Source organism: Erinaceus europaeus, chromosome 16 (assembly GCF_950295315.1).
Source record: "Erinaceus europaeus chromosome 16, mEriEur2.1, whole genome shotgun sequence".
NCBI lineage: Eukaryota > Metazoa > Chordata > Mammalia > Eulipotyphla > Erinaceidae > Erinaceus > Erinaceus europaeus.
The window spans coordinates 8,121,180-8,148,134 of NC_080177.1; the positions used below are offsets into that span (position 1 = coordinate 8,121,180).

At 44.0% G+C, this 26,955-nt stretch overlaps 1 protein-coding gene and 1 long non-coding RNA gene across 6 annotated transcripts in view; one reads left to right on the forward strand and one right to left on the reverse strand.

The window, feature by feature from the left end:
* Positions 1-26,955, forward strand: part of RORA (RAR related orphan receptor A) — a 933,557-nt gene that overhangs the window by 854,611 nt on the left and 51,991 nt on the right. For all 5 annotated transcript variants that reach the window (XM_060174402.1, XM_060174403.1, XM_060174405.1 and 2 more), the window contains one exon: positions 17,267-17,352. In XM_060174402.1, the coding sequence (XP_060030385.1) occupies positions 17,267-17,352 (86 nt within the window). The remainder of the gene's footprint in view (positions 1-17,266; positions 17,353-26,955) is intronic.
* On the reverse strand, positions 12,187-26,420 carry LOC132533408 (uncharacterized). Its single transcript, XR_009545264.1, has 3 exons — positions 26,320-26,420; positions 22,160-22,280; positions 12,187-12,881 (listed from the first exon to the last, which is right to left on the reverse strand). It is a non-coding gene; the product is annotated as an uncharacterized LOC132533408 (long non-coding RNA).

The following is a 26,955-nucleotide window of genomic DNA, read 5'->3' on the forward strand; positions in this document are numbered from 1 at the left end:
AAGCATTTTACTCAGTGGAAAGCACTGATTCTGCAGGCACTCAATCTCTTGGGCACCCCATGGTCATAAGCTGGGGACTGTTTTTAGAGTAAGGACATCAGGCAGAAAGAGGTCTCCAAAGCTGCTCTGAGTTCCCATAGGTGGTGGTAAGGAACATGCAGGGATTCAACCCAAAGCCCCTAAAATTTGTAGCTTGAACCCCCCACTCTTGACCTCCAGGGTTGTTGCGAGCTTCCTTCTTCTCTTCCTTCTCCTTTTTATAAAGCAATCACTTTCCTCCTCGACCCTCATCCAGTGGAGCTAATGGAAGAAATTGCACTGGTCTGGGAGTTTCTGTCAGCAATCAGCATCATAGCGGCTACTCAAGTGAGGTCGAGGATGGGGGGCGGGGAGTAGGACTGACAGCTGGAAGGAGCTGTGTAGAAGCTTGCAAGGTGGTGGGCACAGTCATTGGCATTCAAAGGGACCTGCTATTCCAGGCTCCCCGGCTGTGACACTGTAAGATGTGCTGGTAGTCGCAGCTGTTAGCAATCAAAGTGGGTTTCTGTCCAAAGCGAAACATGTGGGTCTCAGAACCCTGCCAGGCGTGCGAACACGTGTCAACGGGGCACTTTCACCACCAGTTAGGAAGATTCACTCATTCCAGTGATGCTCACTCACTCACTCACTCACTCACTCACTCACTATCTCACTCACTCACACAATCTTAGGTGACAAAGTCACACATTGCTGTGCCACCCACAGTGTTTGTCTCTGCAGCCGAAAGAAGTTCTTGGGGACACGGGAGCAGAGAGTGACGGGAATGTGACAGGCAGTGTTGAGGGCTTCATTCCTGTAGCGTTATGTGGCTGTGATGTTCGTTCCTTGTTTCGGATGCATGACTTACGTGAAAATCGGTAGCTTCAAGATCAACACCAGACCGTGCATTGCCTTTCAGTTGGGTCAAATAGCATTTATTAGGTGTTACAGTGTGTGGACGGATGGTAGGATGTTAGATCTTCTTAAGTGAGTCCCACCATCTCTGAGCATGGTTCGAAAGCACATATTCATTCACTCTGTCTCTCACAACTACTTAACATCCTCAAGACTGTGCTGCTTTTTTTTTTCTATTGTTCCCTTTTCCTGTGAAGAAATAGTACAGCTCCTGCTTTCTTCTCCCCTCTGGGAATGAGCAGGAAAGCAACTAAGCTCAATTACCAGCAAATACCTTTATTCATTTTGTGGTCAGTCTATTCTGTAATTAAGAGTGGAAACATATCTCTAATAAACAAGTTTAAGATACATGCACTTCGAGAGGGAATCAGAGGGAAACCTTCTCTCATTCGTCTGGTCATCCCTATGCCTGGCTTATAAGAATCAGCTGTCTTATAAAAGTATTGCGGGTGATAGCACACCAGGTTATGTGCACATGGTATGAAGTGCAAGGACTCCCCACAAGGATCCAAGTTTGAGCCCCCGGCTCCCCACCTGCAGAGGGGTTGCTTTGCAAGTGGTGAAGCAGGGCTTCAGATGCCTATCTCCCCCCCACACACACACACCCCGTCTTCCCACCTCTCTCAATTTCTCTCTGTCCTATCCAACAACAATAGCAACAGCAAAAATGGAAAAGATGGTCTCCAGAAGCAGTGGATTAGTAGTACAAGCACCAAACCCCAGAAATAACCCTGGCATCAATATTGAAAGAAAGTTATCTATCTACCGATAGATAGATAGATAGATAGATAGATAGATAGATAGATAGACAGACACACAGACCCTTGAATTACTATCCAAAAATACACCTTTTTGGTATTTGAAGTCTTAGGCCTTGTCATAGCAGTTGTTTCGATGTTATTGAGTCTATCCTATAGATTGCAGGTGAAAAGTCTAGTAGAATCTTCTTGGAGTTGGTTACTACTCTCTCCAAATCTTCCAGGCTTAAAATGATTAATAAGATAACATCTGCACTTCTGCACCTGGCAAGTCTAAGTCATTTTGCCTTGTGGTTTTTAATAGGAACCAGATCCCTGCCTGGTCTCTTAGACAAGGCTTTATTCCTCCCGTGAACTCCAGGAAAGCTTTTTTTTTTTTTTAACTTTTTTTATATTTTATTTATTTATTTTCCCTTCTGTTGCCCTTACTTTTTATTGTTGTAGTTATTATTGTTGTTGTTATTGATGTGTCGTTGTTGGATAGGACAGAGAAATGGAGAGAAGGGGAGAGAAATATAGACACCTGCAGACCTGCTTCACCGCCTGTGAATTGACTTTCCTGCAGGTGGGGCTTGAACCAGGACCCTTATACCAGTCCTTGTGCTTCCTGTCATGTGTGCTTAACCCGCTGCGCTACCACCTGACTCCCCCAGGGAAGCTTTTGATAGAAGAAGCAGCACAGAGGATCCCAGCAGTGGAGTCTTCCTCTTAACAATTGTCACCTACTAACATAACCTGTGGACCAATAAAGTATTGGTGCCCGCACTCTTGTTTTCTGTATCTATAATATGATGTCTTGTGAGTCCGCTGTGACTTAATAAAGCAGAAGGTTAATTTATTCGGCAAAACTTTTAAGTTGCCGATTACTTCCAGTCTTCTGCCGTGAAACCCAAACTGAGTGGTTTGGGGGCTGGTCTTCGCTTGTTTATTTTGCTTTTGCTTTTAGCATGCATTATTACTACTTTATTTCGCATTCGTTGGTACTCTCTCTAGCAGGAGTTCTTTAAGAGCTCTGTAAAGATCCATATTCTTGGGGGTCGGGAGATGGTGCACCAGGTTAAGTGCATATAGTACCAAGCACAAGGACCCCTACAAGGATCCCGGTTCCAGCCCCCGGCTCCCCATCTGCAGTGCGGTCACCTCACAAGTGGTGAAGCACAAGCACGTCTACAGGTGTGTTTCTCTTCCCCTCTCCATCTTTCACTCCCCTCCCAATTTTTCTCTATCCTATCAAAAAAAAAAAAAATGGATACAGGACAAGAGCCATGGGTTCAAGTACAGGCTCTGAGCCTTAGCTATAACCCTGAGGCAAAAAAAAAAAAAAGCATCAGCATTCTTGGATATTCCCACCGTGTTTACATTGATAAGGTCTTGCATTCTTAAATGCCATAATTGACTCTGCAGTGGACAGAAACTGGCCTTGAGAAAAACCACCCAAGTCAACAGATAGAAGTTCTGAGTTTCTCTGCCTGGTGAGCGCTACTGACTTAACCTGGATTCCTTGTCATTTTGACCCAGTTTTGCCCATTTTCCTCTGGCTGATGTTTTATGTGATGGCACAAGCACACAGACATTGTGCAACTGGCATTTGCAATCGGTGGCTGGCAATTTTTAGGCAGGAGACTTTGACCCCTTAAGGAATATTCTGGGGCAAACAGCCTGTTTTGATTCATTCAGTGAACTTTGGTGTTACATGCTAAGCACACAGTGGGCCAGGCTCTCGTGAAGCCACAGAAGAAATATTTAAGCCAATTTAAACAAATATCTGCTTTATTCTCAGACCCATTTCTGTGTCAACACGTTTTTCTGCCTTTGTTCTTTCATCAGCAAGTTGGCTTTTTTTTTTTTAAGCAGGGGTGACATATACTATTTAAAGAAAACATCTTCTAAATTAAACAACTTAAATTGAGTCCTCATGCACTGGTGTGAAGTTGAGAGTAGTAATACTATGGAATGATTAGCTCTTGGATTCAAGTATGAGAGTTTTGGGGGGCGGGGGTGTGTGGTTACATGGAAGGTGGCATTTCATAAAATGCAGGAAGAGTAATTCTGAAGTTTTTTGGTTAAGCAGAAACCAGATAAGATCTCCAGGTTTGGTCTGGTTTCAAAGATGTTCTGTTCTGTTGTGAAAAACAGACTTTGGAGGATGAAAGCAAAGAGCCAGCCGGATTGCTGTCAACTCGAGCAAAGGAAGATTTAACCTGAATATGGCGCAACTGTGCTTGTTCAGGGGAGGAGGGGAGACTGGGCTTCAGAGTGAGGTTGATCACTCGCAAAGATTAGAGGCAGCTCTGTGCGTCAGATGGCATTTTTGTGAGGTCTCGATTTATCCAGAATCATGCACAGGACTCTCAGCTCTTGTTGGAAGAGGTTTCTCGGCATTTCCCTTAAGCATCATCTAACCACTTAGTGAAATAGAATGGATTCTTTCCTGTACTGATCGGAAGTGACAGTTAACCCACACAGAGGGATTCAAGACAAGGCTAATTGTTGAAGCATTTCTGATGTCAGAGTCCTTGAAGAATCTTCCAAGTAGTGGATACTGCTGGGGGCTTGGGGCTGGGGCTGGGGCTGGGAGCTGGGATGGCTGGAGGCTGGGGCTGGGGCTGGGGCTGGGGCTGGGGCAGCTGGGGTGGGGCTGAGGGCTGGGGCTGGTGGCTAGAGGTTGGCACTGGTTCTGGGAGCTGGGAACTGGGCCTTGGACTGGGGACTGATGGCTGGGGGCTGGGGCTAGGAACTGGTTCTGTGGTGGCTAGGTCTGGGGGCTAGGGACTGGGGCTTGGACTAGGGGGCTATGGATTGGAGCTGGTGCTAGGGCTGTGGCCTGGGACTGTGGACTGGGGGCTGGGGCTGGGGCTGAAAAACTCATCCCAGCCACTAATGTTTGTCCAATCACCAATTCCCTTTGTCTTGTTCCTTGTTTTAACATAGCCTCTCAAATTGACACCGAGAAGTCGTTCTGTTGCTTCCAAAGGCAATTAAGAAGTTAGATTAGGAAGGAAAGAAAGCTATCAGAAAATTATTGGTTGATATTTCTTTCTTTAAATTATTTATTTACTTATTCATTTATTGCCTTTTTGTTGCCCTTGTTGTTTTTATTGTTGTTATTGATGATGTCGCTGTTGGATAGGACAAAGAGAAGTGGAGAGAGGAGGGGAAGACAGAGAGGAGGAGAGAAAGACACCTGCAGACCTGCTTCACCGCCCATGTAGCAACTCCCCTGCAGGTGGGGAGCCAGTGGCTCAGACCAGGATCCTCACGCCAGTCCTTGCGCTTTGCGCTACCGCCCAACTCCCTTGGTTGATATTTCTTAATGTTCGCTAGAAATGAACTCAGGATCTTATACATAAACCATATTACTTATTCACCTCCAGGCCCAGGTTTTCTTTCTTTTTTTTTCCCTTCTTCGTTTTCCTCCTTTTCTTCTTCTTCTTCTAGCGTTTGCCCTTCTTCCGTAGCCAGTCAACAGCGTCAGGTTGAGCCTGATGTAAAGTTTCGAGCCCTCCTTTGAATCTGGAGAGGTGGCAGTCGTTGACTATGTGGGTCATAGTCTGTCTGGAGCCGCAGGGGCAGTTCGGGTCGTCTCTGGCTCCCCAGCGATGGAACATAGCGGCGCACCGGCCATGGCCTGTTGGATAGCGATTGAGGAGGGCCCGATCATAACGTGCTAGGTCATCCTCTCCATCTCCCTCTCCTTCTCTATCTTCTTCTCCTTCTTAATATATTTAGAGAGAAGAAAGATGTAAGGACAGACAGACAGAAGAGAAATAAGGCAGCACCCCTTGATTATCCATGTACCACCCCACCCTTTGTTGTCCAGCATGCTCTGGTGTCAGGGCTCGAACCCAGGACCTTGTGCATGGCAGGGTACACAATCTACCAAGTGAGCTGCCTCCCGATCCCAAGTCCTGCTGAACTTTGAGTGGGTGAGAATCTATTCAGCATTTTTACCTATTGGATGAGTCCAGTCAGATATGGGAGCACTGCTTCACTTGCTATTCAAACTTTTTATTCCAAAGTTCCTTGTTTGGATGCCAGGTAGTTACCAAAAGAGGTGAAGAATCTGTTACCTTGAATTTAGGCATTTTGTGGATTGCTATGAAATAAGAATTCAGGAGTGAAATGAATCTAAAAATCAAAGCTAGCCACTGTTGTTCTATCTATCTGGCGGCGGGGGGGGGGGATAATAAGGTTTTCCTCTCTGATTGGACAGAGTTTCGCTACCCAGGGACGAGAGTGCTCCTCTGTATTTGGCTTTTAGCATCAGAGAGTGTGAGTCCATTTCTGTGGGAAGCTTAATCCTGTGGAGATAGAAGCACCATTACAAAGGCTTAAAGCTCAGTCCCCATTGTCAGAGCTACCCCCGTATTCACAAGATCATATGCCGGTCTTCCGTATTCTCCCAAGACTTCCTAAAGAAGACAAAAGATTTCACACACACACACATCTCTGAATTCTGATGAGGAATTCTAGCCCAGTGTTTGGACTGTTGTGCACCTCTGCTCAGAGAGACTGAAAGGAGTCAGATTTCCACAGCTTCAGCCTTGTTAAACCTTTCAGATTTAGTTTGCAAATAATTGGTCTCTGGCTTGTATGAGATGTGTCCCTCTGTGCACGTCTAGGAGGCAGGTCTGTGTGTCACCATTTCATTTCATTTGATTTGATTCGACTGTGTTTTATTTTTATTGGCCACCAGGTTTATCACTGGGGCTTGGTATCTACAAGTCTACTCCACCTTTCCCAGTGGACATTTTTGTCCCTCTGTTTCTTTCTTCTTTTTTCTTTTTAAAAAAATATAGTTATTTATTATTGGACAGAGAGAGAAATTCAGAGGGAAGGGGGATATAAAGAGAGAGAGAGAGAGAGCCAGAGAGACACTTGCAGCACTACTTCACCACTATAAAGGTGTCCCCCTGTGTCCTTGTGTGCTGTAGTGTGTGCACTTAACCAGGTATGCCACCACCTGGCCTCCCTTTATCCCTTTTTCTTTGACCGGAGGTGAGAGAGAGAGAGAGAGATGGAAAGAGAGAAAGTTGCAGCACAACTCCACCACTCATGAAACTCCCCTCCACAGGTGGAAACCGGGATTTGAACCCAAGTCCTAACCCATGGTAATGTGTGTACTCTTGTCAGGTGCACTGCTAACCAGCCCCTACACATTTTTTTAATGATTTTCATAAAGTTTTTTTCAGCTGGAACTATAACACTCAATTGAAAGGTTTTATGAATTGGGGTGTGGTGGTTTTTTTTTTAATAATAGGAAAGGTGCGGGGCTTAGAGGGGAGGGTGGCAGAGTAAGACACAGGACTTGTTTTAATGGTGATAATTTGACAGGGTCCTTTTAAAAATATTTTCTATTATCTTTATTTATTTGATAGTGACAGCCAAAAATTGGGAGGGGAGGGGGTAGAGAGGGAAAGAGACAGAGAGACACTTGCAAACCTGCTTCAACACTTGTGAAATCCCCCCCGCCCCATGGGTGGGGAGCAAAGGCTTGAACCCAGTCCTTGCACACTATAATGTGTGCGCTCAACCAGGTGCGCCACCATCTGGCCCCGTGGCAGGATCCTTTAAGACAGCTGTCGACTGGATAGTGAAGCCCAGAAGGTGGCCTGTGTGCTTGTTTTGTTTGTTCCACATGTGGCATTATGCTGTTCCCATGATACCCTGCAAAATGGTCCAAGCTCCACTGAAAGCTTAGCTCCATGACTCTGAAAGCACTGCCATATAAAGAGGCAACTTCTCCATCTATGTTCCCTCTTTCTGTCCAGTTGAGACTAAAATGATAGTATCAAGATTCTATTAGTCTCTAAGGAAGTCATTTTGGAAACCAGCAATTGGAAAAGAAAGAAAGAAAGAAAGAAAGAAAGAAAGAAAGAAAGAAAGAAAGAAAGACAGGAAAAAAGAAAGAAAGAAAGAAAGACAGGAAAAAAGAAAGAAGAAAAGGAAAGACAAAAAGGAAGAAAGACAGGGAAAAAGGAAGGGAGGAAGGAAGGAAGGAAGGAAGGAAGGAAGGAAGGAAGGAAGGAAGGAAAAAAGGGAAAGAAACAAACTAAGTCTAGCAGGCAGCTGGAAATTACAGTTCTGCGTCTCTGTTCTCTTTATGTCTTTCTATCTGTTGTGGTGCTGAGGCACAACGTCTTGGTCCTTGCCAAAAACGATGGCCCAAGCTTCCTAAAGCTTCTCATTTATAGAGGTCTTTTCATCTTCAAAGGCTTTTGCGAGCATTCCTTGACCACCACCTGCCTGGGAGGTAAGAGTTATTCCCATTTTATGGATGGAGGAAGTGGGGGTATGAGTGACTTGCTTGAGGCCACCCAGAGGGGCGAAGATTAGAAGGAGACAGGGCAGAACCCCAGCTCAGCCGCTGAGCTGAATCCATCTCCCAGCTCCCTCTCTCTCCTGTCATTTTCCCCTTGAGAGCCCCGGGAAGGATGATAATGGAACTTTCCAGGCAGCATGTAGCTGGAGTCAGAAAGAGATAGCAAGTCTGTCCTTTGCTGTCTCAACAATGAGGCCCAGGGAAATCTAGACACAGCATAGAAGCCATTTAACCCTCCCGAGGTCCATTTCCCACATCTGTAGAATGGGGATTATAATACCCATCTGCCTACTTCAAAAGTTGGTGCGGGCACCAAAATCCCAACGACCTCTAATAAGAACAAAAACTTAAAAAGTACTAGCGAACTCTGCAAATAGCAGCCATTATCATCCTCGCCAGAAAGGATCGCACAAGGCTGTTGTACCAAAGGGCCAAGACTTTTCTAATTAGGAGGCTAATTGCTCTGGTGATGTTCAGCACTGTCATGAGAGAATCCCAGAATCTGTTGCACAACAGACTTGCTTCTGGAGGGAAGCCCCACCGGCGTCCTATTTCACAGGCCTCTGGTAGACCAACTGGCAGAACAAGGGGCTTACGAGTTCGCACACTGCAGCCTGAGCTGTTGGACACTCTGGACTCCCGGCCATGGGTCCAGGAGGAGAGAATATTTGTAACTATGGGGGAACTCACAGTGTATCCACCTTCATCTGTAAATTCTGCAAAACCAAGATGGTGGCCTAGGGGTGGTGGGATATCAGGGAAAGATTCATCTTTGCACACTGGAGAGAAGGAAGGGTGCCCAAAAATTTCCAGCACCCCTATTTAGGCAAAAAAAAAGGAGTAAAAAGATTCCCTGCTCCTAGGAGACAGCTCAAGGCCAGGTGAATTTCAGCCCTCACCTTTGACCCCTGGGCTAAGCCCCATTGGCCCAGGTGCAATGGCCTGGGAGATCCCGGGACTGTCTATCAGCCACGCCTAGAGGCACCACAATGCTCTAGGAGCCAGAAGCTCCCCTGTGCACCCTGAGAGACAGGTGAAGACTTCTGCTCCCCACCACCTCGGCCCCGACATACCAACTGCCCAGGCAGCCGCAGAGCCGTTAATACCCCAGCAGTTTTCCACTGGGGATAAAATAAAGTGACTAATCCATAAAGGACTCAAGCTATTTCACTGAAAACTAAAATCAAAATGCCTTGGGGTTTTTCTTTTTAATCTTTATTGGTTTTTCTGCTTTACAGAAGTAATACATGCTGGTTGTTAAAAAAAAAATAATAATTCAAACATTGGAGAAATATTTAACATCGTGAGCAGAGAGTCCTTCAAAGGCTCAGACCTCTAAAAGGAAAAGTAAAAAAAAAAAAAAAAAAGAAGAAGAAGAAATTGTCAGCAGATCATTGTGTTTCTTTAAACAGTGCTCCTTGATCATGGCGTGTGTGTGTGTGTGTGTGTGTGTGTGTGTGTGTCCGTCTGTGTGTGTGTGTCCGTCTGTGTGTGTGTGTCCGTCTGTGTGTGTGTGCGCACTTTTGATTTGTTTGCTGTTGTTTAATAGACACACACACACAGCAATTGTTCAGCATTCAGATGTGTGACGTAGGTGTGTGGGTGAACCTAAACTCTGGTGATTTCCTGACAAACCAAACCACCCTCTTCCATCCAGCCCAAGGAAGTAGGTCATTGTGCAAGGGAGCAAGAGAGAAAGATATTACCAGGATAGCCCCAGGTCCATATTAGTTCTCTTTATAGGAAACCCCCCGCCAAAAAAAAAAAAGTTTCAAATTTTCTCTCCTATTATTAGTAACAAATTCCAGGTGCCTCCCACCATGACGGACTGGGACATGCCATATGTTACAGCAAATAGTTAAGTGCCGAGGTTGGAAAGGATTGCTGTTGCGTCTGGTATGAACTGCCTGTCATAGTATTGGGAGGATAAGCAGCTTTTCTCTATCCCCACTCCGGAAAGAGCTTAAGGTCTGGAGAAAAGACTTTCATTTGGCTACAAGGCAGAATTCCTTATCAACAATAACAATAATAATAACTGCTCTTTTGCCAACTGCTGAGGCTGTGTAAGGACTCTGTGGTGTGCATGTGGGTAGAACCCGTATCCAAAATGGCCACTGTCCTTTCTCCATTCTCCCTCTGAATCTGGGACTCCACATGGGAGGTTAAGTCAGGGGGCCAGCTTGTAAGAACCGTTCAAGCTCGGTGTCAGTCACCTCGAGGTCAGAAACTCTACTTGGAATTTTTGCAAAGTGGAGACTGACCTAGAAGGTTGATGATTGCGTCTAGTGGTTAGATTAATCAGATAATTCCCAGGACAACCTCTTGACATCCATTCTCAATAGCATGCAGGTTTAACCAAATGACTTCTGCGATGTCTTTGGATCCTTAGTGAATGGCTACTTCGGAAAAACAGCCTGGTCCTGAAGCTTGTTAGAGGAGAGATTTAATTCCATTTTGCCCTCTGGTGCAAGAGAAGGGAAATAGCCAGGATTTCAAATTGGGCTAAAAGAGAAAATGGGTCTACAGGTCTTCCACGTGCCTCTGCCTCGCGATGTCTGATTTTTTCAGAGACAGCTGAGTCTCTGTAAACTTCATCTAAAATGCAAATAAGGAGGCTAGTGGAGACAATGCAGTGGGTAGAGCTCATGTCTAGAGAATGGAGAACTCCAGGCTGAGGGTTCAAGCCCTGGAACCCCATGGGAATACCATGGGATCTCCATGGATGGTGAAGCAGTACTCAGCTATCCCTCTCCTCTCTCTCTCTCTCTCTCTCTCTCTCTCTCCTTTCTGAAAATAAAGTTTTAAAAATGGAGCTAAGAGTTTGTTCAACCGTATCAGGCATGTGTGAGGTCCTGAATTCATTGCCAGGCTATGGATTCTAAGTAAATAAATATTACAATGTGACAATGATGATGATGATAGTGATACCACCTGCCTCACAGAGATGTCGGGCACGTGACTTCATTGAAGCCTGCTGCGACATCACTGTTTTATACTAAAATCTCTTGGATACTGTTGGGAACTCTCTCCTTACCCATACTTAACAGAATGAAGTAATGGGTGTGCACCCTTGTATGAAATCTATTGCTGTGAACCAAGATATCGCTCCCAATTATGCTAAGCAAAGAAATGAGGTGGGAAGAATGCCTGTGTTCTCTTGTTCTCTTGTGTCTTTTATAATTTTGAGGAAAGAGTGAATTCTGGGAGAAAACTGGCTCATCAGCTCAGGGCATGTGCCTGACCATATGTGAGGTCCTGGGTTGGAGCCCCAGCACCACTGTGGATGACACTGGGAGAGTTCTGTGGGAGGTAGATTGGTTTTGTGGTATCACTCCTCACTTCCTTTAAAAAAAAGAATTGGAAAATTGCCTTTGTTTTCCTTGCAGACATGAATCACCAAAGAAGTTTCCAAAGCTGGCATCAAAATGTATTCTTTCAATGTTTTTCTCTAAATATTTGATGGTTTCTGGTTTAAAATCCAAATCTTGGATTCATTCTGGAGTTGATTTCTGTATGTGGTGAGATGTGGTGGTTCCGTTTAGTTCTTCTGCACATTTCAACCTGATGTTCTCAACACCAATTGTTGAGTCTTTCCTTTCTGCAGTTAATGTTTTGACAACCCCGCCTCCCCCCCACACACACACACATTATAAATCTAGGTGTTTATAGATGTGGGGGCTTATTTCTTGGCTTTCAGTCATCTTCCATTGGTCTGTGTGTCTATCTGTATTTCAGTACCAGGCATTTTCTACAATAGCCCTGTAGTAGGATTTGAAATCAAGAAGCCTAAGGTCTCCATTCTTATTCTTTTATCTCAAGACTACTTTGGCAACCCTGGATACTTTCTGGTTCCAGGTAAATGTTTGTAGCTTTTATTCTAGCCTCTTAAGGAAATGGGGAGTGGGGGGGGCGTGCAAGTGGCGGTGCACTTGTTGAATATGCGTGTTACAATGCATGAGGACCCAGGTTCAAGCCCCTGGTTCCCACCTGCCAGGAGATAGGGTGGGTGGGGGGTGAAGTTTTATGTGGTGTGAAGCAGTGCTGCAAGTGTCTCTCTACCTCTCTATCTACCCCCTCTCAATTTCTCTGTTGCTATTCAATAAATAAATAAATAAATGCAATATGACTATGTCTAGGGAGCCAGGCGGTAGTGCACCTAGTTAAGCACACACACTATAGTGCATAAGGACCTGGGTTCAAGCCCCTGGCACCCACCTACAGGGGGTAAGCTTTGTAAGTTGTGAATCAGGGCTGCAGGTATCTCTCTGTCTCTTTCCCTCTCTATCCCCCCTCCTCTCTCAATTTCTCTCTGTCTCTATCCAGTAATGCATAAGTAAAAAAAAAAAAAATTAAGGGCTATTTAAAAAAAAAGAAAGAAATTTTGTGGGACAGCCTTGATCAGCATTGTGTTAAATCTCTCTGTGGCTCTGGATAAAAGAGTCAATTTGCCCACATTTTTATTTAAAAAAAAAAAAAAGACTTTTTTTTGTCTTTTTTATATTTATTTATTTTTTATTTATAAAATAGAAGTATTGACAAGACCATAGGATAAGAGGGGTACAATTCCATATAATTCCCACCACCAGAAGTCTGTATACAATCTTCTCTCTTGAAAGTTTTCCTATTCTTTGTCCCTCTGGGAGTGTGGACCCAGGATCATTATGGGGTGCAGAAGGTGGAAGGTCTGGCTTCTGTAATTTCTTTCCCACTGAACATGGGCATTGACAGATCGATCCATACTCCCAGCCTGTCTCTCTCTTTCCCTAGTGGGGTGGGGCTCTGGGGAAGTGGGGCTCCAGGACACCTTGGTGGGACTGTCTGCCCAGTGAAGTCTGGTCGGCATCATGGTAGTGTCTGGGACCTGGTGGCTGAAAAAGAGTTAAGATATAAAGCAGAACAAATTGTTGACTAATCATGAACCTAAAGATAAAAATATTGCAGAGGAAGATTTGAGGTCTCCGTTTTGGAAAAAACTAGTAGGTCTATTTTAGGTCTATTCCAAGGGGCCCATGACCTTACTAGTTTTTGTCTGAGCCTGACATCTAACATGCAGGTGACCTAAGTTATTGTCTGGGGGGATGGTGTCATAGTTGGAAGCAGACTTTTTTTGGAATTTTTTTCCTTTCTTAAAAAAAAAATCTTTTATTTATTATTAGATAAAGACAGGGAGAAACTAAGAGGGATAGAGGGGGGGGGATAGAAAGGGAGAGAGACAGAGGCCTGCAGCCCTGCTTCACCACTCGTGAAGCTTTCCCCCTGCAGGTGGGGACCAGGGGCTTGAACCCGGGTCCTTGTGCATTGTGATGTGTGTGCTCAACCAGATATGCCACCGCCTGGCCCCCAAAAGAACAGACTTCAGTGGGTAACGGTACATTCCAAAAGCCACTGAGGTCTCCCCCACCCAGCATTTCCTGCCACCCCACTCTCTGAGACCTGTGGTCAGTTCCTGAGAACTTAAGACCTTTACCTCCCCGGATGGGGAGAGGTTCTTTGAATCACATAGGGTAGCATCCAAGAGCAAATTATCTAGGTATGTCAAGTTGAAAAGATAGGTCAGTTTGAATTTTTCAGAGCATTCATTGCTTGTTAAGCCAATTCATGACTCTGTGCCCTCATCTTGGCTCCAGCCACCCCATGCGCAGTGCCCTTTCTTGACCTGGACAAGTAGACGTGTGGACCCCACACATCTAGAGACTTGTGGTGGTAGAGGTGTCTGACAGGACTGACCCCTTGAAAGGTTGCCAAGATCGTGTGTGTGCAGACCACAGACATGGTGCAGGACTCTCCACACCTGTCACACAAGATGAGTTTGAAGTGACATAGCAATAAGCGGTATTCTGAGAGAGAGAATGGATAAAAGGCAGCTCTGGGCTCTTTCCCCTTGTTGGGTTGAGAACCCAAATGTATGTAACACAACTTTCTTCCTTGGGACAAATGCACTTGCCTTCATTGGTGTATTCAAGGTGTGTACGTGACCCCCAGGAGGACGGGGGTTGGAGACAGCTTCTGTGTGTTGTTGGTTCACCAGCACTCTCTAAGTGTTTGTCTTCTGGGAATAGCAATGCATGCAGTCAGATCATGGTCAGAGTTTGTGGTATTGGGAGGAGAGGGGCGGGGGTGGGGGGGAAGCAGGTCCATCTTTAGTCATTTTTTAGAAAACTTACAACTGATGTTGTCTTCTGAGATAAGAAATCCACTCAATGTACAGGGCTGTAAAATAATCGAATCTTAACAGACCTGAATCTTATGCTGGAGAAAAATAACACACACGCACACGCACGCACACACCACCAAGGTTTAGGCCACTGAGGTCCTGCTTGACAAAGTAGGTTAGCTACAATGAGTCCATTCATACTTACCTCTCTGGCCTCCATAGATCTGATGGACTCTTTTCCAGCCTGGCTGCCCTTTGCTTCTGAGAGACTCTCCTTCCCTCCACCCTACCCACCCAGAGCTGAACCAAGGCTGAAGACCAACACCTGGAGAGCCTGACCCAAGCCAACAGTCCTGGATAGGAAGTGATGTCCCCCAACTCTGGGTCTGTGCTACCACAGCCTTCATACCCCAACCCCCCACTCCCACCCTGTGCGTTCCCCTACCCCAGCTAGGTGCTGAGCCTCTCCAAGTTGTCCCTATGTCAGATGAAATGTCCTTGACAGGATCACAAGAGTCATTCACAGGTATTTTCTCGTTGCTTTAAACCTTATCATCCAGATCAGAATCCCGCCAGACTGACTAGAAATCATCATTTTTAGATGTTAATTTGTTCACAGTTGTTTATCCCTGGGAGATAACATAAAGAACCAGAACACCATTCTGGCATATGTGGTGCCAGGGATTAAACTCCAGACCTTCTGCTTCCAAGTCCTTTGCTCTGTCACTGAGTCTCTTCCCAGCCCAGCAATAAGTGCATTGGATCCAGTACAGATTTCACTCATTCCCAGTAAGATCAGGCCCATGGTCTTACTGTTCTTACAAAGGACAAAATAGATATGGTGATCTTCCCACTGTTAAGATGGAATGAAGATAGCGCCTTGGCCAGCAGAGTCAGGAGATAGCATAATGGTTATGCAAAAAGATTTTCATACCTGCAGCTCCAGAATCCCACATACCATCCCTAGCACCACCATCAATTTAAAATAATAAAATAATAATAATAATAATACAACTCTTGAGATACACGGAGTCTTGGTGTTGTTTTAGTGGCCTTACATAATTCTCATGCCAAGTTAAACTCTCTTGGACATGTCAAACTTTGTCTATGTTTAATTTATCTGAGACATAAGTAGCTCTCAGCGGTAGTGTTCCTCAGAATCCCTCTACTACCACTTGGCTTCTGTCAATCTCTAAAAATAGATTGAGTATAATTTTTTTTTTCTCTCTCTCCCCCTCCCTCCCTCTCTCTCCGTCTCATTACAGATACTCAGGCATGACATTTTACCTTTACCATACTAAAAATATTGCACAGCCTAGCTATAGGTATGAAATATTCCAAGTATTCAAGATTCCATTAAGAACTTCCCTTCAAAACAACAACAACAACAAGCTAGACACTAAGATTAGGAGCTAGACTTGCAGGTGATAATTTTTTAAATAGCTATGTTATAGCATAATAAGTGGCATATGTCAGAGCAGATGTTGGACAGTTGACTTGTTCATCATTATTGGGGCCTTAGCATCTGGATTATGAAAAATAAGTGGAATGTGAGACTTTGAAGAATCTCTAAATCTGGACAGAGCAAAGAAAGTCAGTGTATCTGTATCAAACATGATTGATGGGAGAATCTTCCTTCTAGAATAGTGCTTGCATGCTTTAAGATCATCTCAGTTCAATACCAGCCCTATTGAAAGGACGTCAAGAGGTACACATGGTTCCCGATGGGATGGAATCTGGTCATTTTATTTTGCTTCAAATCCAAAGTGGTTGTGAAGGTCCCACCCAGGTCATGGGGTGGACACTGGAAGAATGAGTAGGCTGTACTTACATGTGTGTTACATTGTGTGACTTGTTTCTTAGCCAAGTCATTGCCACTTGCAAGGTTTGGAACCAATTAGAGGTTATAAAACAATGTAATTCCCTGCGGAGGAGGGAAGAGGGTGGTGGTAGTGGTGGTTGTGTGTGTGTGTGTGTATGTGCGTGCACACGTGTGCAATCTCATAGATAGCCCGGCATGATAACCAATAGTGAAAGTCATGATGCGTGAAATCAAATATAGTAAATCATTCCAGGGAAATCAGTGAACTTTACCACCTTGGTTGTATAGCTCAGTTTGGGCTTGTATTGCAACTCTTTATCATGGTGAGCCAAGCCTTTTGTCTTACCTAAGTATTTCATCCTTAGGTTATTCTTTTTTATTATTGTTATTATTATTCTCAATTACGCTCTTTCTAACTCTGCTCAAGATATAGTGTGTTTGCTTAGAAATGGGCTTTATCCTATTTGAGAACTTTGGTGTCGTATATGTATTTGTATTTGTATATGTATTTGTATATGTATATATATAATTTGGTTAGACTTCTAGTTTGAAACATCTTTAAGTAATCAGTGGGATAGTAACATTGCACCAGGAAATCGATTTCTAACATAAAGAACTCAGAAGCTATACATTCCACTGGTCAGGATGTACCATTCTCACATTCAGAGAGGATATTAACTTTATGGTTGAAAGGTTTTGCTTGTACACAAATGAACTAAAATCTGAACACATGGCAGCCCCATTAATTAAAAAAAGATGGGGAAGGAGAGCCTGACTTACCGTCATATGTGACTTATTAATGTTTTGAATTGAATCATTTTCCTAAATGGGCTTGACTGTTTTTTTAGAGTGTAGTATTTTTTTTTTTCTTTCTCTCCACCAGTCAAGCTACAGTGCCAAGGCAGATTTATGACCTTTTAAAAATAATGATGGAAAATGAGATCGGAGGAAATATTTTAGTATCTGCTTTGCTCTGAGGTCTAAACTGCGAACTCTCCAGTTCTGGAAGGCTTTGAAATGCTGATTCTAGTCTTCTTGTGGGTTCTTAAACACCTTCTCAAATGACCCATTTTAATAACCCGAAAGCTATTATATAACGAGCAGCCATAATTTAGTCCAGGGCTCCAGGGGGACCCTCACAGTTCAGCAATGAATAGTTAATGCAGTATAATGTTTAGCAGGTTATTAGTTTTCACTATACAAATGCTGATCAGGGAACGCTTTTATAAGGTGTTTAAAAGAAAATGTAATTAACTGGTTGCGTGCTTCTGTTGCAGCTCAAATTGAAATTATTCCATGCAAGATCTGTGGAGACAAATCATCAGGAATCCATTATGGTGTCATTACATGTGAAGGCTGCAAGGTAAGCCTTTTTAATTGTTGTTGTTTCTTTTAATGCTAGAACAGATCTTTGTGATTCGTGTGTGTGTGTGTGTGTGTGTGTGTGTGTGTGTGTGTGTGTACTTACTTGCATGTCTAAAAATTCAACTCCTTGGCATTTTGAGGGATATTAAATGACAAGACAGGATAAATATTTTGGTGTTAAATTACAATTAAGGAAATAAGAGAGGGAGACTGGGCAGTGCCTCACCCCCCCCCACCCCCACCCCGGCCCCCGGTTAAGCCCACTTTGTACTAGGTGCAAGGATTCGGGCAAGGATCTGTGTTCAAGACTCTAGCTTCCCACCTGCAGGTGGGATGTTTCACAAGTGGTGAAGCAGGTCTGCCAGTATTGTTCTTATCTTTCTCTCTCCTCTCTCTCTCTCTCTCTCTCTCCCTATCTCACCTTCCTCTCTCAGTTTCTCTCTGTCCTAGCCAATAAGATGGAAAAAATGTCCATCAGGAGTAGTGGATTCGTAGTGCTGGTATCAAGCCCTAGCAATAACCCCAAAGGCAGGAAAAAAAAAAAAAGGGAAATAAAATATCTATTTTTTTTCATTCTATAAAAATAGCAGGAGGCTAGAGGAACAATTTAACATTCCTGTATTTGTCACTTTCAGTCCCAATGTTGATTGACTAATTCTTACCACTTTCTTTGATTATCTTAAAAAATAAAAATAAAAAAAATAAATAAGGGCAGTAGCACAGCAGGTTAAGTGCACGTGGCGCGAAGCCCAAGGACTGGAGTAAGGATCCCTGTTCGAGCCCCCAGCTCCCCACCTGCAGGGGAGTCGCTTCACAAGCAGGTCTGCAGGTGTCTCTCTTTCTCTCCCCCTTTCTGTCTCCCCCTGCTCTCTCCATTTCTCTCTGTCCTATCCAACAATGACAACATCAGTAACTACAACAATAAAACAACAAGGGCAACAAAAGGGAATAAATAAATAAATAAATATTTTAAAAATGAAAAAAGAAAAAGAAAAAAGAAAAGAACTATCCAAGAATAGGATGAAAAAGTGTAGACGGGAGTCTGGATGCTGTCGGACACACTTCTGTCTAAGTAGCACTTCATGCTGCTGTGACTGTTATTCTAGCTGTCCCTGGAGCTGGTCTCAGGCACACTGGACAACACAGATGGACTAACAGGGTGGGATATAGACATGTTTATCCTCATCACACAGGACTCCCCAATCCAGATTGCCTCTGTTATTCAAATTTCAATTTATTAAGATGTAAATCCTCCTGCTTATATTAGAAGAGCCTTGAGAGAGCTTACAGGATAAAACCATGCCGAATGAACAGGAGGGAAGCTAGGTAGACACAAAGGATGCTCTGAGCCTATCTGCTACCACCAAGCCAAGCCTGAGTCAGTCCTGTGGTATTTGAGAGATGGGGCGGGGGGCAGGATCAACCCCAGAAGTTTGGTCAGCTTTCTTTTTACTGGAGTTAGACAAATAACTCCGTCATAAGACAAGAAAGTCCCAGCAGACACAACTAGACACTGGAAGACACATGGAAATTTGCCAAGTGATTTCTGTCTTTGTTTTGCTCTGAGTCAGCACAGTGTTTGACACCACGTCGTGTATATGCAAATGCTTCAGGTCAACCCCACCTTGGGAAAGCTGAAATTTCTGCACACCACCAAGCACACTTTATTATTACTTTTTTATTATTGACTTAATAATGTTCAACAAGATTGTAGGATAAGAGGGGTATAATTCTACACAATTCCTGCCATCAGAGTTCCATATCCCACCCCCTCCATTGGAAGTATCACTGTTCTTGATCCCCCTGGGAGCATGGACCCCAGGATCTTTATGGGGTGCAGAAGATGGAAGGTCTGGCTTCTGTAATTGCTTCTCCACTGGACATGGACATTGGCAGGTCTATCCATACCCTAACCTGTTTCTGTCTTTCCCTAGTGGGGCAGGGCTCTGGAGAGGTGAGGCTCCAGGGTACCTCAGTGAGGTCGTCTGCCCAGAGAAGTCAGGTTGGCGTCATGGTAGCATCTACAACTTGGTGGCTGAAAAGCATTAAGATATAAAGCAGAATAAATTGTTTAATAATCAGGCAAGAATAGAGCATATAAAAAAAAAAGAATAGAGCATATGAAATTTGGGGTCTCCATTATGGAAAAAGTTACGAAGTCTATTTCAGGCATAATCCAAGGGGCCTATGACTTTACTCATTTTTGCCTGAACCCAACAGCTATCATGTAGGTTGTCTAAAGGTGTTGCCTGGGGAGATGGTGTCACGTCATGATTTTTAAAAAGTCACCTGCCTTTTAAGAGTGGGGAGTCTTGTATTGAAAGGGAGATTTTCAGTTACCCGTCTCTTTGGTCTCCCACAAGGACTCTGGGTTCTAGACTTTCAATGAAAAAAAAGTTGAAGGGACCAGGTGATGGCACACCCAGTTAAGGACACATATTACCAAGCACAGGACCTTAGTTCAAACCCCCCACTCCCAACCTGTATGGGGTCCGCTTCATGAGTGGTGAAGCAGGTCTGCAGGTGTCTTTCTCTCCTTCTATCTCCCCATCCTCTCTCACTTTCTCTCTGTCCTATCAAAGAAGAAGAAGAATATAAATTGACATCTTTTGATTTCCTCAGTCTGTATCCGCCCCCTAGGGCTCCCCACGAATTAATTAAATCAGTAGAATGGAAGGATCTGGAATGAACTGCCTCATCTTCTGCTGTCTCCCAAGGAAGGAGATGGCACTCATCCCCTTGGTCCTCCATGTTCATTCAGCTGACGTGGTTGAGTCACTGCCCCTCTCCAGCTCTGTGTCCCAGGTCAAGATGGTAAGACCTTTCCTGACTAAGAGCAAAGAGCTAGCAGGACTTTCCCCAGGCATTCCAAGAAAGAAAGAAAGAAAAAAAAAAAAAGCCATGTACCTTACCAAGGATGACTAGCGTCCCCTGGCCAACTTTTCCACCATTTTAGATAAAGGGTGAGAGCAAGAGAGAGGAGAGATACCACAGCATCGCTCCACCATCATCCATGGAGCTCCTGTGTGGTACAGAAATGTGAATCGAGGGTTCGTGCATGTATTTTCTGTGCACTGCACACGACCTGGGCATTTTCTTTAATGGCTCAAGTCAGAGCCACTAACTTCCCTTCATTCTGCCCAGGAAAGTGATTACTCAGACTCTTCTCTTCATGTCTCTTCCATTTTAATGTGACAAACTGGACTGAGGACCTAGGAGTCAAGTCTGGAGTGAGGCAGGGGCAGGGAGGACTACTTCCTGTGAACTAGACCAACAATTCAGAAGATAAATGAACACCACGCTCTCCAACAAAAACCCGAATTGAACCCTGAGTACCACCGCCGTGTTGCTAGGCATAAACCATGTGTGTTTCCTTCCCGCCCCCGTGTTTATTTATGACAGAGACAAAAGCAATTGAAAGGACAAACAAAGGCCAGTTATCATTCCCGTCATCAGTTCTCTAGATTCCCATGCAGACCTTACACTGACACAGCCTCAACGCCAGTGTGGCTCCCAACTCTCTGTGATTCTTTCCCTCTGATAGAAGTTACAAAAATAAATAAAAATAAATAAATTAAAAGTTCCAAACAATGAAAAGTGGATCTTACCAACAGATTGGATTCCACCCAGCCTGGGATTTAGACAGTAGGTTGTGTGTGTGTGTGTGTTGATATTTGGCACATCTAGTGTTTGCTCTGCGATGCACATTCTCTCTGCTTTAGTTCACTTTTTTTTTTTTTTATTTCTAGCAGTAGTGAAGTCAGAAGACTAATGCTTTTCTATCTGTGTTCACAGTGTATGACATTGTAAGCAGGTGATGGTAGTTACAGCATGATAAATTGTCAATGATTTGTCTGTGTGACAGTATCATCAGCCATCAGCATAATTGCTAATTAAATATATAAATAGTTACATCTGATGAGTGGGAAGAAGATGACCGGGTCAGTTTTTCTGAGCCGATCCATTTTGTGAATGTATTTTGACTTCCATGCTAAAACCCACAGCCTGATGCCATCGAGACTAGGAAGCCTGTTGATTAGCTACAGAGATTCTCTAATTTTCCATTTACCTGCTCAGGTAAACTTGTGCATGAACAGCAAAAAAGAAAAAAAAAAAGGGGGGGAGAGTCAGGTGGTAGCACAGCAGGCTAAGCGCACGTAGGGCAAAGCGCCAAGGACCAACGTAAGGATCCCAGTTCGAGCCCCCGGCTCCCCACCTGCAGGGGAGTCACTTCACAGGTGGTGAAGCAGGTCTGCAGGTGTCTGTCTTTCTCTCCCCCTCTCTGTCTCCCCCTCCTCTCTCTGTTTCTCTCTGTCCTATCCAACAAAGATGACATCAATAACTACAACAATAAAAAAGTATTAGACCTTAAAAGTTCCTAAATTTGGTAAAAAATAAATAAATAAATAAATAACTTCAAAAGCTAAAAAAAAATTAAAAAGAAAAAGAAAATGTGTCCTGTAACAATGCATCTACAAAAGACATTTAAAGAGAGAGAGAGGGGTGCAGGAGGCTCACTGTCCCCAGGTTTTTTTAAGCTTTGCTAAGTCAGTTTTCTTTTTTCAGTGAAATACCAGTGCCTCATGCATGTGCAATATTTTTATTAATGATTTAATATTGATTTACAACATTATGAGGAGCAGGGGTATAATTCCACACCGTCCCCATGACCAGAGTTCTGTGTCCACATTTCCTCCTTTGGAAACTGCAATAGTTCTCCCAAGATCATAGATACGGGGTTGACTATTATTTCTATAACTATCTGTTTATATCTATATCTTTGTCCATTTTTTCGACATTCCTACCTTCTCTTCCTCTCGAAGTCACACCTCTTGCTGCTTCCAAATATCCTTTTTTTCCCTCTTCTCTCTCTAGGTGAACATGTATTTACTTGGTAATCTCCCCAAAGCCAATTCTTTCTTTCACCTGTTTTAGAAGGAGAGAGAGAGAGAGAAGAGATTCCTCAGGACCTCGTCCATGGACCTCTTCCCTTAGTGATGTTCATAGTGTTCCCAGGAGGTGCTGGGACTCAGACCTGAAGCCTCAATCATGGAACGTTTACCAGTTGGGCAATATTGTGACCCATTAAGGTTTTACTCAGAAAGTGTTTTGCTTGTCCTTTTTGAAATAAGAGAGAATGGTGCCATTGCACTACTCACATCTAGGGTATTAGCGTCAGAAGAACATGTGGGTCTGTTAAGAATGCATACTGACATGGTGGATTTTGTTGTTTATTCATTTGTTTGTTTTTTCTTTTTCTTTGTCTTTTAATAATCAGTGAAGATATTGCTGAGGTCTTAGATTTTGGCCCTGGCCCTGGGTGAGCATCAGAAAGGGAAGGAAAGATGAAGCAGGGAGAACCGGGTGGTGGCGCACCTGGTTGAGCGCACATGTTACAAAGCGCAAGGATCCAGGTTCAAACCCCTGGTCCCCACCTACAGGGGGAAAGCTTTCCAAGTGATGAAGCAGGGCTACAGGTGTCTCTCTGTCTCTCTCCCTCTCTATCACCCCCTTCCCTCTCAATTTCTGGGTGTCAGTATCCAATAAGTAAAGATAATTAAAAAATAGAAAAAAAAGAAGAAGAAGAAGAAAGAAAGAAAGAAAGAAAGAAAGAAAGAAAGAAAGAAAGAAAGAAAGAAAGAAAGAAAGAAAGATGAGGTAGGTCCACCAGGCAGGTGGGCCAGATCACAGACCACAGACCACATGGGCAGAGGAAAGTCCAGAAATAAAAGTGAAGTGGCTGTAGATGTTAGACTTAAGGTTTCGGTCTTCAAGCTAAATAGAAATGCTCATGTGTATTTCAAGAACAAGAACCTTGGCTGAGTGTTACCTTTTGAGAGACGGTTCTGTTTTGCCTTTGGACTTCGCTTTCCTGGCTCCATCAGTAGATATAATAGCCATTCAGATAATAACTATGAAAATTAAAGAACACGCGTGGTTTTGTTTTTTTTTTTTATTTTACAAGTAAGTTCAAACTTTATTTATAACTACATTTTAAATTTAATGTTACCAAACATCACAATGGAGGAAAAAAAAAAAATCAAGACTTAAGAAGAAGAAGAAGAAAAAACAAACCCCCCCCCCCAAACAATTTCCACCCCAGTCCCCCTAGCAAATATCAGGATTTGAATCTGTTCAGAATTCAGTATCTGATGTTTTAACCTGCCATGGGCAGAAATTAACACACCTATCAAAAATGCAGTGTCAAACTAATTTACATTTACATACAGATCAAAACAGATGTTTATTTAGTGCCACTTTCATATAAGCAATGACTGAAGAGAGTTGAATACATCTCTGAAGACATCTCATATGCTCTGGTTCACACACGTGGTTTTATACCATATCCTCTTTAGACTTTCAGACTATGATTTCAGGATGCTTTTATTGTAAATTCAAGTAGCTTATACTCGGTGAGCTGATTTCTGAGTGCTGTTTTTTTATATATATATAAAAAGGAAACATTGACAAAACCATAGGATAAGAGGGGTACAACTCCATACAACTCCCACCACCAGAACTCTGTATCCCATCCCCTCCCCTGAAATCTTTCCTATTCTTTATCCCTCTGGGAGTATGGACTGAAGGTCATTGTGGGGTGCAGAAGGTGGAAGGTCTGGCTTCTGTAATTGCTTCCCCGCTAAACATGGGCGTTGACAGGTTGATCCATACTCCCAGCCTGCCTCTGTCTTTGCCTAGTGGGGCAGGGCTCTGGGGAATTGGAGCTCCAGGACACATTGGTGGGGTTGTCTGTCCAGGGAAGTCTGGTTGGCATCATGCTGGCATCTGGAACCTAGTGGCTGAAAGGAGAGTTAACATATAAAGCCAATCAAATTGTTGACTAATCATGAACCTAACGGCTGGAATAGTGCAGATGAAGAGTTGAGGGGGGGTGTCTCCATTTTGTAGATGGCTAGTAGGCCTATTTAGTTATATTCCAAAGGGCCTGTGGCTATACTGCTTTTTGTTGGTTTTGGGTTTTTTTCCCCTGAGCCTGAAATCTGATATGCAGGTGGACCCAAGTTATTGTTTGGGGAGATGATGTCATGGCTGGACAAAGGACCAGAAAGCTGGATCATGGAAGAGAGTAGCTCACTAATATGGGAAAGGGGTATAGATATTGTTGACTGTAAACCCCACCGGTCTGATATGATCTGGGGCCCATATTCAGCCTAGGAGCCTATGTAATCTCTGCATCCCTATAGATCTGAGCTCACATTCTGTGGTCATGAGTAGGTACACTCCAAGCTGCCCCCCTCCGCCTACCAGGCCTCCCTTCAGTCTCACAATGTCTCTTGCTACTCTTAATTATCACTCCCTGTCTTATTCCAGTCCTTTTTAAAAACGCCTGCATGATATCATTCAGGTTTCTGCCCAAAAGGTTTCTGTTCACCCCTACACTGCTATTCCCCTAACAGAAATGGAGTCTTTTACAGACATTGACCCATTTAAATGTGACAATTAGATAAGAAGACATGGGAAAGATGCAGGAATATTGTGAGGAGATGGTGGAGCCTGGCAGAGCTTAACCTATGAGATGAGTCCCTCCAGGTAAGTCTCTCTCTCTACAGAGGGGTTGAACAAAAGGGGGGACATATAAATCTCACAAGGTTGGTGGCTGTGTAAGTCTTCCCTCCCCCACAAAAACATCCTGCATCTTCCCACTGGAGCGTGGCATCCCTCCACTCTAAATTTCCTGATACTATGGCCACTAGATAAAAAGAAAGGGGGAGGTGTTGGGATATTGTACAGATGTGGTTGAGTTAAGCAGGACCCACAAACCACCATATTTCCATGCGAGTATTATTATTTACATATCAGTCTTCTGCCTTGTTTTAAAAATGACTCCTCTGCCATCACATTACCCCCTCAGGGTATCACCCATTCCCGCCAGCTGAAACCCTAGCAGCCATTGCTACGGCAGCTGTCTACCTTCCCAGAGTGCCTTGTTTTCTTCACCCCCTTTCCTAGCCAATTCCGTCCCGACTTGCCACTGCCGGAATTCTCCTATAAAAGTCACTTCTGTTTCTGCTCTCTCTCTCTTTCTCTTCCACGTCCTGACCTGGAGAAGGGCTGGCGTGCATAGCGGGAGGCGACCATTTTGCCAGCTCCATGTGGCCTAAACCTGCTATGCTCACACCCACTCTAGGGCGTCCGCATGAATAAAGATTTGCGTTCCCACTCTGCCACAAGTTCCTGGTTTCTTCTCTCTGGCAATGATAGCCCGGCACCCTAACCTGCAGACCTGTTTCACTGCTTGTGAAGTGACCCCCCCTGCAGGTGGGGAGCCAGGGGCTCAAACCAGGATCCTTTTGCTAGACGTTGCACTTTGTACTATGTGTGCTTAACCTGGTGTACTACTGCTTAGCCTCCTGCCTCCCCCTTTCTGTCTCTCTTCCCTTCTCAATTTCTCTCTGTTCTGTCAAATAGAAAAGAAAGAAAAAAAGGCCACCAGAACGGTGGATTCATAGTTCCATGCCAAGTGATAACTCTGGTGACAAAAAAACAAAAAAGTTATGAGATATATACTATGTTGAATATTACTTTGCAATAAAAAATATGATATTGTGTCCCTTGGGGCATAATGGACAGAACTGGAGTTGATCATGCTTAGCAAAATAAGTAAAGAGATGAAACACAACTACTGGATGGTTTCACTCAGGTGTGGAATCTAGAGACCTGATCGACACATGAACTTGATGGGGGTTAAAAAAAAAAAAACAGAAACAAACTCTTCTTAAGTCTCTGTGAGAACTCTGGTGGTTCTCTTTGGGAGGTGTGAGGGTGAGGACATAGGACTTTGGTGGTAGGTGTGGTGTGGAAATCAACCCTGTCTTCTTATCATCTTAATCCACTATTAAATCACAAATTTAAAAGAAAAAGAAAGAAAGAAATCCGGAAGCTAGGACCCTAAGTAAGTGACTGGCCTGGGGTTGGGGTGCAGAGTTGCAGGGTTGGGACTCACCGCAGCTGAATGTGTTCGCTTGGCTTGGATCTGAGTCTGGGCTACCACAGGATGGGGAAGCAGACTTCCCTGCTCACCAGATGAGACCCGATGGGTCAGCTGTAATTGGAGATCATTTGCACATACAGTCCTAGAGGGACACCAGTCCTTAACTGAGAGGGAAAACACTTTAAGAGGGCCCTACATCTGATTTATTGCTGCCAGATGCACGTCGCAGGCCGTTCCAGCTAACGGCTCAAATTAGCTTGTCCCTTCTTGGCTGAAGAACAACATTCCCACTACATTGGCCTCCTGGGGACTGTTGCGTCTACCCTCTGCCCCATTTTCTTCCTGTCATCTCCCCTACCTCATCCTCTCCCTGATTTGTGTGTGTGTGTGTGTGTGTGTGTGTGTGTGTGTGTGTGTGTGTGTGTGTCTGTCCCTCTCTTTATGCCTCAACTAAAGTCAGTTGACAGCTATTTTTTTTTCTCTTTCATCCAAACACTTAACGTTTACCCACATTTATTCAAAAATCCTCCCTCTTCCTCAGCCCCATGATTCCAGATCCTCACAGCAGAAAAAGTTCCAGGGATTAGAAGATTATAGTCCTTGTTTTTACATATAGGATTTTCAAGAGCCTCTAAATTAGAATGCCAA